The sequence below is a fragment of the Staurois parvus genome, unplaced genomic scaffold (assembly GCF_062004578.1).
Source record: "Staurois parvus isolate SC_StPar_1 unplaced genomic scaffold, SC_StPar_1.0 ptg003953l, whole genome shotgun sequence".
Lineage (NCBI taxonomy): Eukaryota > Metazoa > Chordata > Amphibia > Anura > Ranidae > Staurois > Staurois parvus.
Window position 1 is genome coordinate 1 of NW_028321748.1, and position 16,503 is coordinate 16,503.

General features: G+C 51.3%; 1 protein-coding gene across 1 annotated transcript in view; it reads right to left on the bottom strand.

Moving 5' to 3' along the window:
• Positions 1 to 5,132: 5,132 nt before the first annotated feature.
• Positions 5,133 to 16,503, bottom strand: part of LOC149427194 (cytoplasmic dynein 1 light intermediate chain 2-like) — a 41,772-nt gene continuing 30,401 nt past the window's right edge. The window contains exons 8-10 of the mRNA XM_089668201.1: positions 12,503 to 12,620; positions 10,840 to 10,959; positions 5,133 to 7,114 (exon numbers count right to left, since the gene is read on the bottom strand). Of these exons, the coding sequence (XP_089524327.1) occupies positions 7,011 to 7,114; positions 10,840 to 10,959; positions 12,503 to 12,620 (342 nt within the window). The 3' untranslated portion in view covers positions 5,133 to 7,010. The remainder of the gene's footprint in view (positions 7,115 to 10,839; positions 10,960 to 12,502; positions 12,621 to 16,503) is intronic.

The following is a 16,503-nucleotide window of genomic DNA, read 5'->3' on the forward strand; positions in this document are numbered from 1 at the left end:
CCCACCCCAGAGGAGAGAAGAGTGGAGAGAGGAGCCGGGGACACTGAAGACACTCAGCGGAGAGAGAGCCGGGACACTGAAGACACTCAGCGGAGAGAAGAGCCGGGACACTGAAGGACACTCAGCGGAGAGAAGAGCCGGGACACTGAAGACACTCAGCGGAGAGAAGAGCCGGGACACTGAAGACACTCAGCGGAGAGAAGAGCCGGGACACTGAAGACACTCAGCGGAGAGAAGAGCCGGGACACTGAAGACACTCAGCGGAGAGAAGAGCCGGGACACTGAAGACACTCAGCGGAGAGAAGAGCCGGGACACTGAAGACACTCAGCGGAGAGAAGAGCCGGGACACTGAAGACACTCAGCGGAGAGAAGAGCCGGGACACTGAAGACACTCAGCGGAGAGAAGAGCCGGGACACTGAAGACACTCAGCGGAGAGAAGAGCCGGGACACTGAAGACACTCAGCGGAGAGAAGAGCCGGGACACTGAAGACACTCAGCGGAGAGAAGAGCCGGGACACTGAAGACACTCAGCGGAGAGAAGAGCCGGGACACTGAAGACACTCAGCGGAGAGAAGAGCCGGGACACTGAAGACACTCAGCGGAGAAGAGCAGGAGAGCCGGGACACTGAAGACACTCAGCGGAGAGAGAAGAGCCGGGACACTGAAGACACTCAGCGGAGAGAAGAGCCGGGACACTGAAGACACTCAGCGGAGAGAAGAGCCGGGACACTGAAGACACTCAGCGGAGAGAAGAGCCGGGACACTGAAGATACTCAGCGGAGAGAAGAGCCGGGGACACTGAAGACACTCAGCGGAGAGAAGAGCCGGGACACTGAAGACACTCAGCGGAGAGAAGAGCCGGGACACTGAAGACACTCAGCGGAGAGAAGAGCCGGGACACTGAAGACACTCAGCGGAGAGAAGAGCCGGGACACTGAAGACACTCAGCGGAGAGAAGAGCCGGGACACTGAAGACACTCAGCGGAGAGAAGAGCCGGGACACTGAAGACACTCAGCGGAGAGAAGAGCCGGGACACTGAAGACACTCAGCGGAGAGAAGAGCCGGGACACTGAAGACACTCAGCGGAGAGAAGAGCCGGGACACTGAAGACACTCAGCGGAGAGAAGAGCCGGGACACTGAAGACACTCAGCGGAGAGAAGTGCAGAGAGAGGAGCCGGGACACTAAAGAGGAGCTGGGACACTGAAGACACTCAGCGGAGAGAAGAGCAGAGAGGAGCTGGGACACTGAAGACACTCAGCAGAGAGAAGAGCAGAGAGAGGAGCCGGGACACTGAAGACACTTAGCGGAGAGAAGTACAGAGAGGAGCCGGGACACTAAAGACACTCAGCGAAGTACAGAGAGGAGCTGGGACACTGAAGACACTCAGCAGAGAGAGAGGAGCGGAGACACTGAAGACTCACAAATCACACGCAGCTCTTTCTTTCCCTTTAAAAGGTGATCTTTATTTTTGTTTTTTAAGTTGCTCCAGAAAGCGCCATGTTAGAGGTCAGATGAGCAGCATTGGACAGCGACAGCTGCAACGATACTGCAAGCAGCCTTTCCACATTAGAGGTGGTGAAGCATTAGAGGGGCGGTAATCCTGGCACTCCAGCTGTGGTGGGACTACAATTCCCATCAGGCCCTGCAAGACTGACAACCACAGACATGTGGCTCCCAGCGGAGGAGGCATGATGGGAATTGTAGTTTCAGCAAAGCCAAAGTGCTGTTACCTACCCCTGTATCAAACTATCAACGGCACCTACACAAAGCAGACAATCATTTCCTGAATGGATGAAATGTGGAGGATTGGAGCGAATGTCTGCCAAGGGTCTGTGATGTCACTGAGGCACAATGGAAGCCACCATGATGTCAGTGTGCTCAGCTTTGTGCAGGTGCCGTCTCACCATCATCGGGGTGTCCAGACCTGTAATGAATGACTATGGAAGATACGCTGGAAAACCTCCTCCATTCATAGAGTCTGCGGCTTCTGGAGGAGGAAAGTGCTCAGAAAACTCGTCCTCGGAACAGCTGTAGAGGAGTCGCTGTACTCCGTCACTGGAAGGGGGACATTCAGATTGATAGGTTACCCCCCAAATACCGCCATTGAACCCGGGTTCACCCTATGTGGTGCAGGACAACGCATGTAATTCGCACCGCCATCTCACTGCATTCCTGTGCAAATTACATGCAATGTCTGAGCGCTGCGATTCGAGCCGTACGTATTGTTTGGTTCAAAGTGCATCACATCTGCACCAAAAAGGTCCAGGACCCCATTCTAAATCCACACCTGAATCGCATCGCATGCGCGTTTTCACCCAGGAGATGCAATTTCTGGCAATCGCATTGCGTTTTGTTTCGGGGTGTCATTCATTTATCATTGACCCCCGCACCAGATTGCATGAACACGGTGCAGGGACCGCCCAGGATTCGCAGCATTTCCCGCATTGGGGTGAACCCGCGCTAATGAAGGTTATCTAAATAAATACATCCAGGCGCCATCTCTTCCTGTCACGACGCGGCTTCTCTCCATGTAATCTCTGGCCGCCATTTTCCCTCGTAGACGTCACTGACCTCGCGCTCGCTCTGTACGGTCTCTGGTTCCGTGTTATGGGTCACATGTTGTCATGTCTGTGGGACCAGGAGACGCATTCACCGCTCACGCTGCTGAAGTCACGGCAATGTATAAACAACAACAAAAAAGGCTTTTCCAGTAAAAACTCAGCAGGTCTGGCAGCTTATGTCTGGGATCTCCCTGGAGGCACCGGCAGCCCCACCCAGGGGTGGGAGTGGAGGCACCGGCAGCCCCACCCAGGGGTGGGAGTGGAGGCACCGGCAGCCCCACCCAGGGGTGGGAGTGGAGGCACCGGCAGCCCCACCCAGGGGTGGGAGTGGAGGCACCGGCAGCCCCACCCAGGGGTGGGAGTGGAGGCACCGGCAGCCCCACCCAGGGGTGGGAGTGGAGGCACCGGCAGCCCCACCCAGGGGTGGGAGTGGAGGCACCGGCAGCCCCACCCAGGGGTGGGAGTGGAGGCACCGGCAGCCCCACCCAGGGGTGGGAGTGGAGGCACCGGCAGCCCCACCCAGGGGTGGGAGTGGAGGCACCGGCAGCCCCACCCAGGGGTGGGAGTGGAGGCACCGGCAGCCCCACCCAGGGGTGGGAGTGGAGGCACCGGCAGCCCCACCCAGGGGTGGGAGTGAAGGACGAAAACTCGGGAAAAGGTTCAACTTGAGCTCTGCATGGTGGAGGAATATCAGTGCCTTACAAATGAAACTGTGTGGGAGAATGAAACCCCAACATGAAATATGAGACCGCAAGAGAGCCGACATAAAAGCGGACTTCAGATGGGGGATGTAAAACCTCACAATGAGCGCATGCTGAAAAAACCAGCGAGTTCTTTTTATGAAGAAATCTGCGCTCCCAATTGGAACGATCGATTTCTCTCTCAGGCTACAGCCCTCGTCCTTATCTAGAGGAAGTCTGAGCAGCCGGCTACCCAGAATCCCTCAAGTCTGGTGTATGGGCGGCCTTTTATTATTGGATATACTAGTCCTGCCCCTCCTCCCCCTCGACTCCGGCCCCTCCTCCCCCTCTGATCCTACCCCTCCTCCCCTCTAGTCCTGACCCTCCTCCCCCTCGACTACAGCCCCCACCTCCCCCTCTGATCCTACCCCTCCTCCCCCTCGACTACGGCCCCCACCTCCCCTCGACTCCAGCCCCTCCTCCCCTCAACTCCAGCCCCTCCTCCCTTACTTCTACCTACCCTACCTCCCCTCGAGTCCTGCCCCTCCTTCCCCCTCGACTCCTGCCCCACCTCCCCGAAAGGCTGGTGGGGGGTGCACCAGCCTTTGGGGGAGCGTCTGAGGAAGAGGAAAGCACTCCTCGAAATGAGTCAGCCTTCAGAGGGTCCTCAGATCCTGCGTACTGGTTGCTTTGTATCTGAAACACTTTTGTTTCTACAATGTCTGTAAGTATACGTTGGATTAATAAAGCGATCCCCCTAAGTAATGCACAAGGCTGCTGCACCCCCTCTTCTCCTTTGTTTTCCCAGTTGCCTCTTCTCCTATAGTCCTGCCCCTCTTCTACTGCGCCCCCTCTTTTCCTCTCCTATAGTCCTGCCCCTCTTCTACTGCGCCCCCTCTTTTCCTTTGTTTTCCTCTCCCATAGTCCTGCCCCTCTTCTCCTGTGCCCCCATCTTTGAATATCCTGCGCATGTACATATGCACCACATGACTCCTGAAGCCCCGCCTCCCATCGGTGCATCTGCAGAATCCTGTGGTGCCGTCAGTAAATCTGCCTCCTAGAATGTTCTGAGTACATCCCAGGAGGCAGCGAGGGCCGTAACGCCATTCTCGCCTAGAAGAGGTCTGAACGCAAAACAAAAGTAATCCGCGCCAATTATTGGAGGGGGGAGGAGCCAGAAGAAGGTTATTTTACTGCATGAAGGTGCACTTTAAGGAGCTCCTTCCAGTAGCTCAGACTGCGCATGCACCCGGAATACAGCCTAGAAGTCACAAGACGCAGCACTGCGCATGCACCCGGAATACAGCCTAGAAGTCACAAGACGCAGCAGTGCGCATGCACCCGGAATACAGCCTAGAAGTCACAAGACGCAGCACTGCGCATGCACCCGGAATACAGCCTAGAAGTCACAAGACGCAGCACTGCGCATGCACCCGGAATACAGCCTAGAAGTCACAAGACGCAGCAGTGCGCATGCACCCGGAATACAGCCTAGAAGTCACAAGACGCAGCAGTGCGCATGCACCCGGAATACAGCCTAGAAGTCACAGCACTGCGCATGTTCCGAGGACGTCCTTACTGAGCACTGAGCCTCCTGAGAAGAGATCTGGCGGCAATATCGCCTCATTCCGCCATCTTCCTGCGTTCAGCTGACGCAGCTTTTTCATCACCTAACCCAACGCTCACCTATCCAAACCTTCAGAACCAGTCACGTGACTGGGGGAGGGGTCAGCACACTTAGACCCGATTTTTCAATTTCCGAAAAGAAGTATGAATTTTGTAGCCAATGGCAACCAGTTTCTATTCTCCCATTGGGCACAGGGAAGCTGAAGGCAAAAACCTGATTGGTTGCTATAAGTAATAGTGAGCGGTGTCCCTAGTGAGTGAATAGACCAATCAGTGGATTGGGATGAGAAGGACCGCCTCCAGCAGTGCAGACAATGACATGATGGCGGTCCACATGCGTCATACTGACAAATAGCGACTCAGAACCGTTGCGTTCGGACACTAAACAGAAAGCTCCCATCAATCCGGGACCTGGAGCGGAGCGCGCGCCCCTCCCCCACGGAAGTACATACCTGTAACGCAGTACATACCTGTAACGCAGTACATAGTGTTTTGGTTACACAGAAACAATAAAACAAGTTGTGGATTCTAGTGGTAGACAGAGGAATATATCTATAAGGAGAGGCTGGACTGCACTGCGCAGGGAAAAAATAATCATCCAATTTAAACTTTTTAGAAATAAATAAATTAAAATAAGAAAGCCACCAGCGGGGCCGGAGGTTCCCTCCCGGCAGTGCGTTCCCTCCCGGCAGTGCGTTCCCTCCCGGCAGTGTAATCCAACCACAACTCACTTTACAGCGTTTGCAGCTACGACTGGGAAAGTGCCTTGACAATGAAAGAAAGAAAGAAAGAAAGAAAGAAAGACTGCCTACTTGCCAACAGTCCGAACAGAAAGCTCACAAACTCCGCCCACAAAGAACCCAGCCAAGAACACCCATTTATAAAGAAGCTCCGCCCCTGAGGAGACAGAAGTCACAGCCCCCAGTGCTAGGACTGTTGGCAAGTATTACAAAAACATACATTTAAAAAAAACAACTAAAAATGAAGTGGTGCCGATCAGCACATAACGGTCACATGTACCCACAGCGGGCGGTTCTCGTGTGGCATGATCAGGACTATACACAGGAACACGGATTATAGGGGGTGTAAGGCTGGACAAGGTGCTGAAGTGGTCTGCAATCCTCCCATTGTACTTGTGATGATCCGCCTATAAAGCGGGAGCTTCTCTGGGGTGTGATGGGCCACACATCGCAGCGCGGGGCCCCAGCCTTACTCTCAGGAGAACGTTACATAAAAGTTCATAGCAAGAAGAAGAATACAAATCAGGAGGGCTGGCAGCAAACCCCTTCCATGCCGAGCTCCGCAGAGCATCCACACACCAGGTTTGGGATTTGTAATGCAGGAATGCATGCTGGGAAAATGGATGAACAGGTGACTGCTGCTGGGCATTGCAAATAATCGATGTATATAAAAAGGACCGTTAGTACTGCGCATACATCTCCAAGCACCTCCTAGTGGCACATCCTGAACCGCTCTAGGCACTTGGAACTGACAAACATGCTAATGCTTCCACCCTATATTACCCCCCCCCCCCACCCCACCCCCATCTTTAATTCTCCCAACTGCCGACCTAAAGTGTCCTACCCAGAATTCCCTTACTAGGGGTAAAGTGAAGGATTCCCAGAAAGCCAGACATACGCCCGTGGGCAGCCGCGTCCCACAGCAGATGTAGGTGGGGGAGGGGATTCCTGTCCGTAGCCTACAGCCCAGCCTTTGCCTCCCACAGACTGGAGCACATGCTTAGTCCAGCTCAGGTCCAAACGTACAAATCTCCTTCTAGAAGCAACATGGCGCACGTTAGAGACAGCAGCTCTTACTTGGCGGCAACCAAGAGACGTGCCATCGGTAACTCCCAACTGAGCCCCCCACTCTTTCCATTCACAGCACCCCGATTGAAGCATTGGTGGGTGCAGGGACCTGGAAGATGCTAGCCACTTTCTGTACTGGAGGGGTTAATCAGGTGGAATAAAATCAAGGCAAGCTTCCCATAAGGGGCGTGTAACACTGGAGACAAGCTAGGCCCGCCTCTTCCTGCGAGGAAACCTACAGGATCCGCGGTGTCAGAGCAGCCTTCAGTCCGTTATACATGGTTATTATTTGGTCATTTACACAATGGAAGTGTTTGCTTGACAAGCGGGTCAGGCTTCGTTCTCCGTGGGGGCGGAATTCGCTAACACGGCATCGGGCTGGCGGCTCATTCTGTCCAGTTCCTCCTGGACGTTGGTCAGTACAGGCTTCTGTCCTGTGGAAGAGACGCACAGTCAGCGACCGCTTAACCCCGTCATGCCAGAGGGTACAACACATCCAAATGCCTAAGCACAAGTTTACAACTTTGACCCGTGTTAGTAAAACCGTCCGTATCGTCACAACTCCTTCATACATCCGGGCGGATTGTACCGCGTTATGTTCAGGACAGATTGGGCTTCATATGGGGATCTCTCTGGATTTTAAAGGTAAACGGGCAGAAAACAGTAAAAGAAAATAATAATATTAAATGTAGCTGTGTGTTTGTTGTTACCATATCCGACCACCACAGAACGGCCCGAAATACATTCTCCAGCTCCTGACGATCGCAGCGATACCATGTGTGTGTTACTTGTTTGTACCCGGAGTGCGGCCAGAAACAATACGGAGCAATTTGGTTTGGTTTGTTTTTTTACCTAAAACACACTGACACCAATAAGAAAAAAAAAAACCCTGACCTTTGACCCTGACCCAAACACTAACCCTGGCGCTGAACTAGATCAAACCTTGCTCTACGTATCTTTTCATTTATTTTTAAATATCTTTTTTTTTTTTTTACAAAAATTTTTTTTCTCTATTCCAGGAGTTAGAGAGATACAATGTATAATAGAATGTATATAACGATACAATGTATAATGGGATGTATATAACGATACAATGTATAATGGGATGTATATAACGATACAATGTATAATGGGATGTATAGAACGATACAATGTATAATGGGATGTATAGAACGATACAATGTATAATGGGATGTATAGAACGATACAATGTATAATGGGATGTATAGAACGATACAATGTATAACAGAATGTATATAACGATACAATGTATAATGGGATGTATATAACGATACAATGTATAATAGAATGTATATAACGATACAATGTATAATGGGATGTATATAACGATACAATGTATAATGGGATGTATATAACGATACAATGTATAACGGGATGTATATAACGATACAATGTATAACGGGATGTATATAACGATACAATGTATAACGGGATGTATATAACGATACAGTGTATAACGGAATGTATAGAACGATACAATGTATAACGGGATGTATATAACGATACAGTGTATAATGGGATGTATAGAACGATACAGTGTATAATGGGATGTATATAACGATACAGTGTATAATGGGATGTATATAACGATACAGTGTATAATGGGATGTATAGAACGATACAGTGTATAATGGGATGTATATAACGATACAATGTATAATGGGATGTATATAACGATACAATGTATAATGGGATGTATATAACGATACAATGTATAATGGAATGTATAGAACGATACAATGTATAATGGAATGTATAGAACGATACAATGTATAATGGGATGTATAGAACGATACAATGTATAATGGGATGTATAGAACGATACAATGTATAATGGGATGTATAGAACGATACAATGTATAATGGGATGTATAGAACGATACAATGTATAATGGGATGTATAGAACGATACAGTGTATAATGGGATGTATAGAACGATACAGTGTATAATGGGATGTATAGAACGATACAATGTATAATGGGATGTATATAACGATACAATGTATAATGGAATGTATAGAACGATACAATGTATAATGGGATGTATAGAACGATACAATGTATAATGGGATGTATAGAACGATACAATGTATAATGGGATGTATAGAACGATACAATGTATAATGGGATGTATAGAACGATACAATGTATAATGGGATGTATAGAACGATACAATGTATAATGGGATGTATAGAACGATACAATGTAAATGGGATGTATAGAACGATACAATGTATAATGGGATGTATAGAACGATACAATGTATAATAGAATGTATATAACGATACAATGTAAATAGGATGTATATAATGATACAATGTATAATGGGATGTATATAATGATACAATGTATAATAGGATGTATATAATGATAAGTGACTTAGCTCCACCCCTTCTCCTATATAGTTATTGAACAGCGCTGTGAATCTCCTTGAGAACGTCACATTGACGAAACGTGTGTGTGTGTGTGTGTGTGTGTGGGGGGGGGGGGGGGGGGTTTGAGCCTGTGCGCCTGACATCATCACGTTTACCGGCCAAAAGATCTGTACAGCTGTATTCCAAGGGATCTCTGCACTGGAACATTCACCATGGGAGTCATTTGTAGTCGTTTAATGATAGACCTTGGCTATTGTTGATTTTACATATATTGTGTGGGATCATCTGCGCCCCCTTTTTTTTGTTACACTACCGCCAGCCTCATTTCTTTTGGGACATGCCACACGTCATTGTGAACCTGGAATTTTAACTCCTTGATAAAAAACAATCAAAAGCCAGGCGCACCAACCTAGTGCATTGTCCCACACGACTTATTTAAAATCTGCATCAAATGTACCAGCAAGCATGTGAATAAAATGTGCTCATCTAGTTACTCGGCTGCAACCCAAGTGGTCCTCGAATCGCCACAATTCAGAATTTAGGGGGTCCTCACCGAGCTCTAAAATGGCTGATGCGTTTCAAAGGCGACCCCTGAAGAGGGGCTGCCTTATACACAAGCTGGCGAGTACATTTTATGTTTTGTAAATGAATTGTGTGGGATCATCCCTCCCCCTCCCCCTCCCCCCCTTTTTCTTAATATATATTTCTTTTGTTGTAACTTATGTCCATGTTGGACTAACCGGCAGCGATGCGTTTATACTGATTATTGTAAAACTAATACATTTGTAAGAAATGAATTGTGCGGGATATTGCACTAGGCTGGTGCGCCATAGAGGGCAGCGAGGCTCCGCCCACATTTCCTCCACACCGGGCGCAGGAGGAATTTTATTTAGACCCGTTAACCCCTCGATGCCTGGGAGGAGCTCACTGAAGGACGCAGATCGCACGCTGGTCATGACCACTATCTAGGAGGGTCCTGAGAGTGTTTCCTGTCTGAGCTCCGGATCCTCGGAGTGTGGGGTCCTCGGATATTTGGTGATCTCATACTCGGATCGCAGACGTCTCTTCCACAATTTATAAAGACTTTTCAGTTTTCCACCAATTGTGATTTCATTCGGGGAACTTGTCTGGTTTTCTGCAGGATTACACGGACTGCGATGTGATACACGGACTGCGATGTGATACACGGATGATTTACATATCTATAATGGCTGATATAATGACCCATCAACATTATACTTCCCTTCCTTCCTGCGTTGTTCTGCTCGGTGATGATGGATGGAATGGAGTGCGTTTGTCTATGAAGGTCGACATTATACTTCCCTTCCTTCCTGCGTTGTTCTGCTCCGTACTGATGGATGGAATGAAGTGCGTTTGTCTATGAAGGTCGACATTATACTTCCCTTCCTTCCTGCGCTGTTCTGCTCGGTGCTGATGGATGGAATGGAGTGCGTTTGTCTATGAAGGTCGACATTATACTGAACCTTGCATGGGGAAGGCAAGCATTTACTATACAGTGAGGATCTGAACACGTCCTTTGGTGTCAGAACACCCCAACCCTCGGCACTTTGCTTTGTGTGTAATATTCGGGTTGTGCGTTCTGTTCGGAGGGAAGATCCGCGGCACGTGGCAGAGATCCGCCGGTCAGTACACGTGGAAGTGAATGAGACGTGCAGCAGACGGGGATCTGATATACAATGGAGGTCACAAGCTGTCAGAAAGAGAAGAAATGGCTGCTTATGTTCCCAGAATCCCCTCCATACCTGGCTTCTTGGCAGCATTCTGTGCAGGTCCCGGCCCCCCTGGGCTCCCCGGTGACCCCGTCTTCTTACTCAGCAGGCTATTGAAGAAGCTGGCCAGGACACCTTCACTGGCTGCTGCATCTGGAACAGGAAACGGTATTATATCCTACGGTATGAGGGCGAGTCTGTCCACATGTGCGGGGCGTTCCATGCCGTCCTATCCGAAATCTACCCCTCCCCCGTAATGCAGAGACACCACCATCCTGAGGCAGGAAGTGGTAATCAGCAGAACTCCGACAATCAATTCGGTGATACTCCCCCGACCCCGCGTTCCGTATGCCCGCCCTCCCCGGGCCCCGCATTCCGTATGCCCGCCCTCCCCGGGCCCCGCATTCCGTATGCCCGCCCTCCCCGGGCCCCGCATTCCGTATGCCCGCTCTCCCCGGACCCCGCGTTCCCTATGCCCGCTCTCCCCGGACCCCGCGTTCCCTATGCCCGCTCTCCCCGGACCCCGCATTCCCTATGCCCGCTCTCCCCGGACCCCGCATTCGCTATGCCCGCTCTCCCCGGACCCCGCATTCGCTATATCCGCTCTCCCCGGACCCCGCACTCCGTATGCCCGCTCTCCCCGGACCCCGCACTCCGTATGCCCGCTCTCCCCGGACCCCGCGTTCCCTATGCCCGCTCTCCCCGGACCCCGCGTTCCCTATGCCCGCTCTCCCCGGACCCCGCGTTCCCTATGCCCGCTCTCCCCGGACCCCGCGTTCCCTATGCCCGCTCTCCCCGGACCCCGCGTTCCCTATGCCCGCTCTCCCCGGACCCCGCGTTCCCTATGCCCGCTCTCCCCGGACCCCGCGTTCCCTATGCCCGCTCTCCCCGGACCCCGCATTCGCTGTATCCGCTCTCCCCGGACCCCGCATTCGCTATATCCGCTCTCCCCGGACCCCGCATTCGCTATATCCGCTCTCCCCGGACCCCGCATTCGCTATATCCGCTCTCCCCGGACCCCGCATTCGCTATATCCGCTCTCCCCGGACCCCGCATTCGCTGTATCCGCTCTCCCCGGACCCCGCATTCGCTGTATCCGCTCTCCCCGGACCCCGCATTCACTATATCCGCTCTCCCCGGACCCCGCATTCACTATATCCGCTCTCCCCGGACCCCTCATTCGCTATATCCGCTCTCCCCGGACCCCGCATTCGCTATATTCGCTCTCCCCGGACCCCGCATTCACTGTATCCGCTCTCCCCGGACCCCGCATTCACTGTATCCGCTCTCCCCGGACCCCGCATTCACTGTATCCGCTCTCCCCGGACCCCGCATTCACTATATCCGCTCTCCCCGGACCCCGCATTCACTATATCCGGTCTCCCCGGACCCCGCATTCGCTGTATCCGCTCTCCCCGGACCCCGCATTCGCTATATCCGCTCTCCCCGGACCCCGCATTCGCTATATCCGCTCTCCCCGGACCCCGCATTCACTGTATCCGCTCTCCCCGGACCCCGCATTCACTATATCCGCTCTCCCCGGACCCCGCATTCACTATATCCGCTCTCCCCGGACCCCGCATTCACTGTATCCGCTCTCCCCGGACCCCGCATTCACTATAAATGTGTATTTTCTGCCCATGCCAGAATTCTCTGGATTATTCTGTAAAGGGGAGGGAGAAGGGGGGGCTCTTACTCTTAATATTGGGGTCTGGTTTCTTGACGGCTGCCATGGGTGAAGAGCTGGGCACGGTGGTGGAACCAGAGCGGCCCGGAGTCCGGGGAGAACCTGTGGGAGCTCTGGCTGGTGATTCCTGAAAAACAAACACATTTTTTATTGTTCTTTTCTGATGTGAAATGTCAAAGTATCGAAGTACAACACAGGAAATAAACCAAATTCCTCCAATGAAATGTGGGCCAAAAAACTTTGTTCTTTTTGTCACTTTGGGACAAGTAGAGGAGGGTTATACCCTCTGCCATGATTCGTTTTTTTCCCATCTGTGTCCCCGTCTGGGAGATCTCCCTGTACATTGTGCTCTGAAAAAAACATGAAGTGAGGGAAATCCTCGCTGAAGTGAGGGAAATCCTCGCTGAAGTGAGGGAAATCCTCGCTGAAGTGAGGGAAATCCTCGCTGAAGTGAGGGAAATCCTCGCTGAAGTGAGGGAAATCCTCGCTGAAGTGAGGGAAATCCTCGCTGAGACAATTGTCACCACAATAAGTGTCCCCATTGGAGGATTTCCCTCTATTCTCACAGACAGCAATAAAAATCGGACAGATCTCTTCCTTCACCACTATACCAAAAACAAAGAAAAGCTTTTGGCCTGACATTCACATGATGGCCCCGCATGGCGTTTGTACCACCCGTGTTGTGTATGAACAGAACACCCCCTTTTCATGATGTTGTTCTAGGAGCGATCCCTTATGTGTACAAACAAGAATGGCTGCAGACATTTCCCTGACTTCATCCCGCTGGTCCTGCCCGGGGCAGCTCAGGATCCCCTCAATAGAGACACAGTGAGCTGTAAACACGGATTGAACAAAAAGATGTGTTCAGTAAAAGCTGAACAAGGCCGGATTGTGAGGACGGGCGTCCGTGTCTCAGCCCACGGCTTGTGACTGTCATACCGCCACGCTCTCAGACATTCATGTATCGGGGCTGCGCTGGCTCACCGCCATGAACACATCACACCACCAGGATCTGAAGCACTTCACTGTCTGAAGCAGAGGGGGGGGTACTCCTTGGTACAGCATGGGACCACTAGCCCGGGGCCAGAGATGATCACAAACAGCTACACAGAATCAATTTATCCCAACAAAAAGGCTTTAAAATCTCACATTTTGTAACATTATAAGAACTGCAATGAAATCCTTCCTGCAGACAAATAATTGGCAGAACAGGAAGGAGGAACAAGAAAAAAGAAAGCAAGAACGCAAAAAAGTTCATCGATTTCCCATATGCTAAACGTTTCCTGTCTGCGTCCCCTTTAGAGGGATTTCCCATCACTTCCTGTCCTGACAGCAAGGAAAAAATCTCCCCAACAGGAACAAAGATGGCAATGAAAGTGACGTGAGACTAACCTTTCCCCACTGCGTCCCACATAACAGGTTCTTTTCTGAAGTTCATAACACGTTACATGTGACACCCATGTTCATGGAGTAACATGTAGTGAAAGGTCCGCCCCCGCTCCAACCCGCTCCCTGGCAAAATTTGTAAAAAACGCAGCCGTGCATGGCTCCGCAAGTCCTTGTCGTTCTCAATTGTGGTGCTGAAACTTTACCCCGAACTACACTCGGGAATACCGCCGGGAAGGTTAAGGACAGTCCACACTAGGAATCACTCGGGAACATACTGCGCATTCCTGTGCCATTCACACGCCATTCAGTGCAGTGCGATCCGAGTCCAATCATTTCATCGCACCGCGATCCGAGTCCAATCATTACATCGCACCGCGATCCGAGTCCAATCATTACATCGCACCGCGATCCGAGTCCAATCATTACATCGCAGTGCGATCCGAGTCCAATCATTTCATCGCACCGCGATCCGAGTCCAATCATTACATCGCACCGCGATCCGAGTCCAATCATTACATCGCACCGCGATCCGAGTCCAATCATTACATCGCACCGCGATCCGAGTCCAATCATTACATCGCACCGCGATCCGAGTCCAATCATTACATCGCACCGCGATCCGAGTCCAATCATTACATCGCACCGCGATCCGAGTCCAATCATTACATCGCACCGCGATCCGAGTCCAATCATTACATCGCACCGCGATCCGAGTCCAATCATTACATCGCACCGCGATCCGAGTCCAATCACTACATCGCACCGCGATCCGAGTCCAATCACTACATCGCACCGCGATCCGAGTCCAATCATTACATCGCACCGCGATCCGAGTCCAATCATTACATCGCACCGCGATCCGAGTCCAATCATTACATCGCACCGCGATCCGAGTCCAATCATTACATCGCACCGCGATCCGAGTCCAATCATTACATCGCACCGCGATCCGAGTCCAATCATTACATCGCACCGCGATCCGAGTCCAATCATTACATCGCACCGCGATCCGAGTCCAATCATTACATCGCACCGCGATCCGAGTCCAATCATTACATCGCACCGCGATCCGAGTCCAATCATTACATCGCACCGCGATCCGAGTCCAATCATTACATCGCACCGCGATCCGAGTCCAATCATTACATCGCACCGCGATCCGAGTCCAATCATTACATCGCACCGCGATCCGAGTCCAATCATTACATCGCACCGCGATCCGAGTCCAATCATTACATCGCACCGCGATCCGAGTCCAATCATTACATCGCACCGCGATCCGAGTCCAATCATTACATCGCACCGCGATCCGAGTCCAATCATTACATCGCACCGCGATCCGAGTCCAATCATTACATCGCACCGCGATCCGAGTCCAATCATTACATCGCACCGCGATCCGAGTCCAATCATTACATCGCACCGCGATCCGAGTCCAATCATTACATCGCACCGCGATCCGAGTCCAATCATTACATCGCAGTGCGATCCGAGTCCAATCATTACATCGCAGTGCGATTCGAGTCCAATCATTACATCGCACCGCGATCCGAGTCCAATCATTACATCGCACCGCGATCCGAGTCCAATCATTACATCGCACCGCGATCCGAGTCCAATCATTACATCGCACCGCGATCCGAGTCCAATCATTACATCGCACCGCGATCCGAGTCCAATCATTACATCGCACCGCGATCCGAGTCCAATCATTACATCGCACCGCGATCCGAGTCCAATCATTACATCGCACCGCGATCCGAGTCCAATCATTACATCGCACCGCGATCCGAGTCCAATCATTACATCGCACCGCGATCCGAGTCCAATCATTACATCGCACCGCGATCCGAGTCCAATCATTACATCGCACCGCGATCCGAGTCCAATCATTACATCGCACCGCGATCCGAGTCCAATCATTACATCGCACCGCGATCCGAGTCCAATCATTACATCGCACCGCGATCCGAGTCCAATCATTACATCGCACCGCGATCCGAGTCCAATCATTACATCGCACCGCGATCCGAGTCCAATCATTACATTGCACTGCGATCCGAGTCCAATCATTACATCGCACCGCGATCCGAGTCCAATCATTACATCGCACTGCGATCCGAGTCCAATCATTACATCGCACCGCGATCCGAGTCCAATCATTACATCGCACCGCGATCCGAGTCCAATCATTACATCGCACCGCGATCCGAGTCCAATCACTACATCGCACCGCGATCCGAGTCCAATCACTACATCGTACTGCGCCATGAGTAGTGCATGCAGTACTATTGGAAGCTCACTGCAAGCAGATCACATGATACATCTGTCCAATGCAATCCAGGGCAGGAAAACGCACATTGGTGACTTGTGAACGCTGACACCCGCCGTAGATCACATCTGCCATGTGTTCTGTATGCAGTGCGGGAAATGTGCACAGATCACATCTGCCGTGTGTTCTGTATGCAGTGCGGGAAATGTGCACAGATCACATCTGCCGTGTGTTCTGTATGCAGTGCGGGAAATGTGCACAGATCACATCTGCCATGTGTTCTGTATGCAGTGAAGGAAATGTGCACAGATCACATCTGCCGTGTGTTCTGTATGCAGTGCGGGAAATG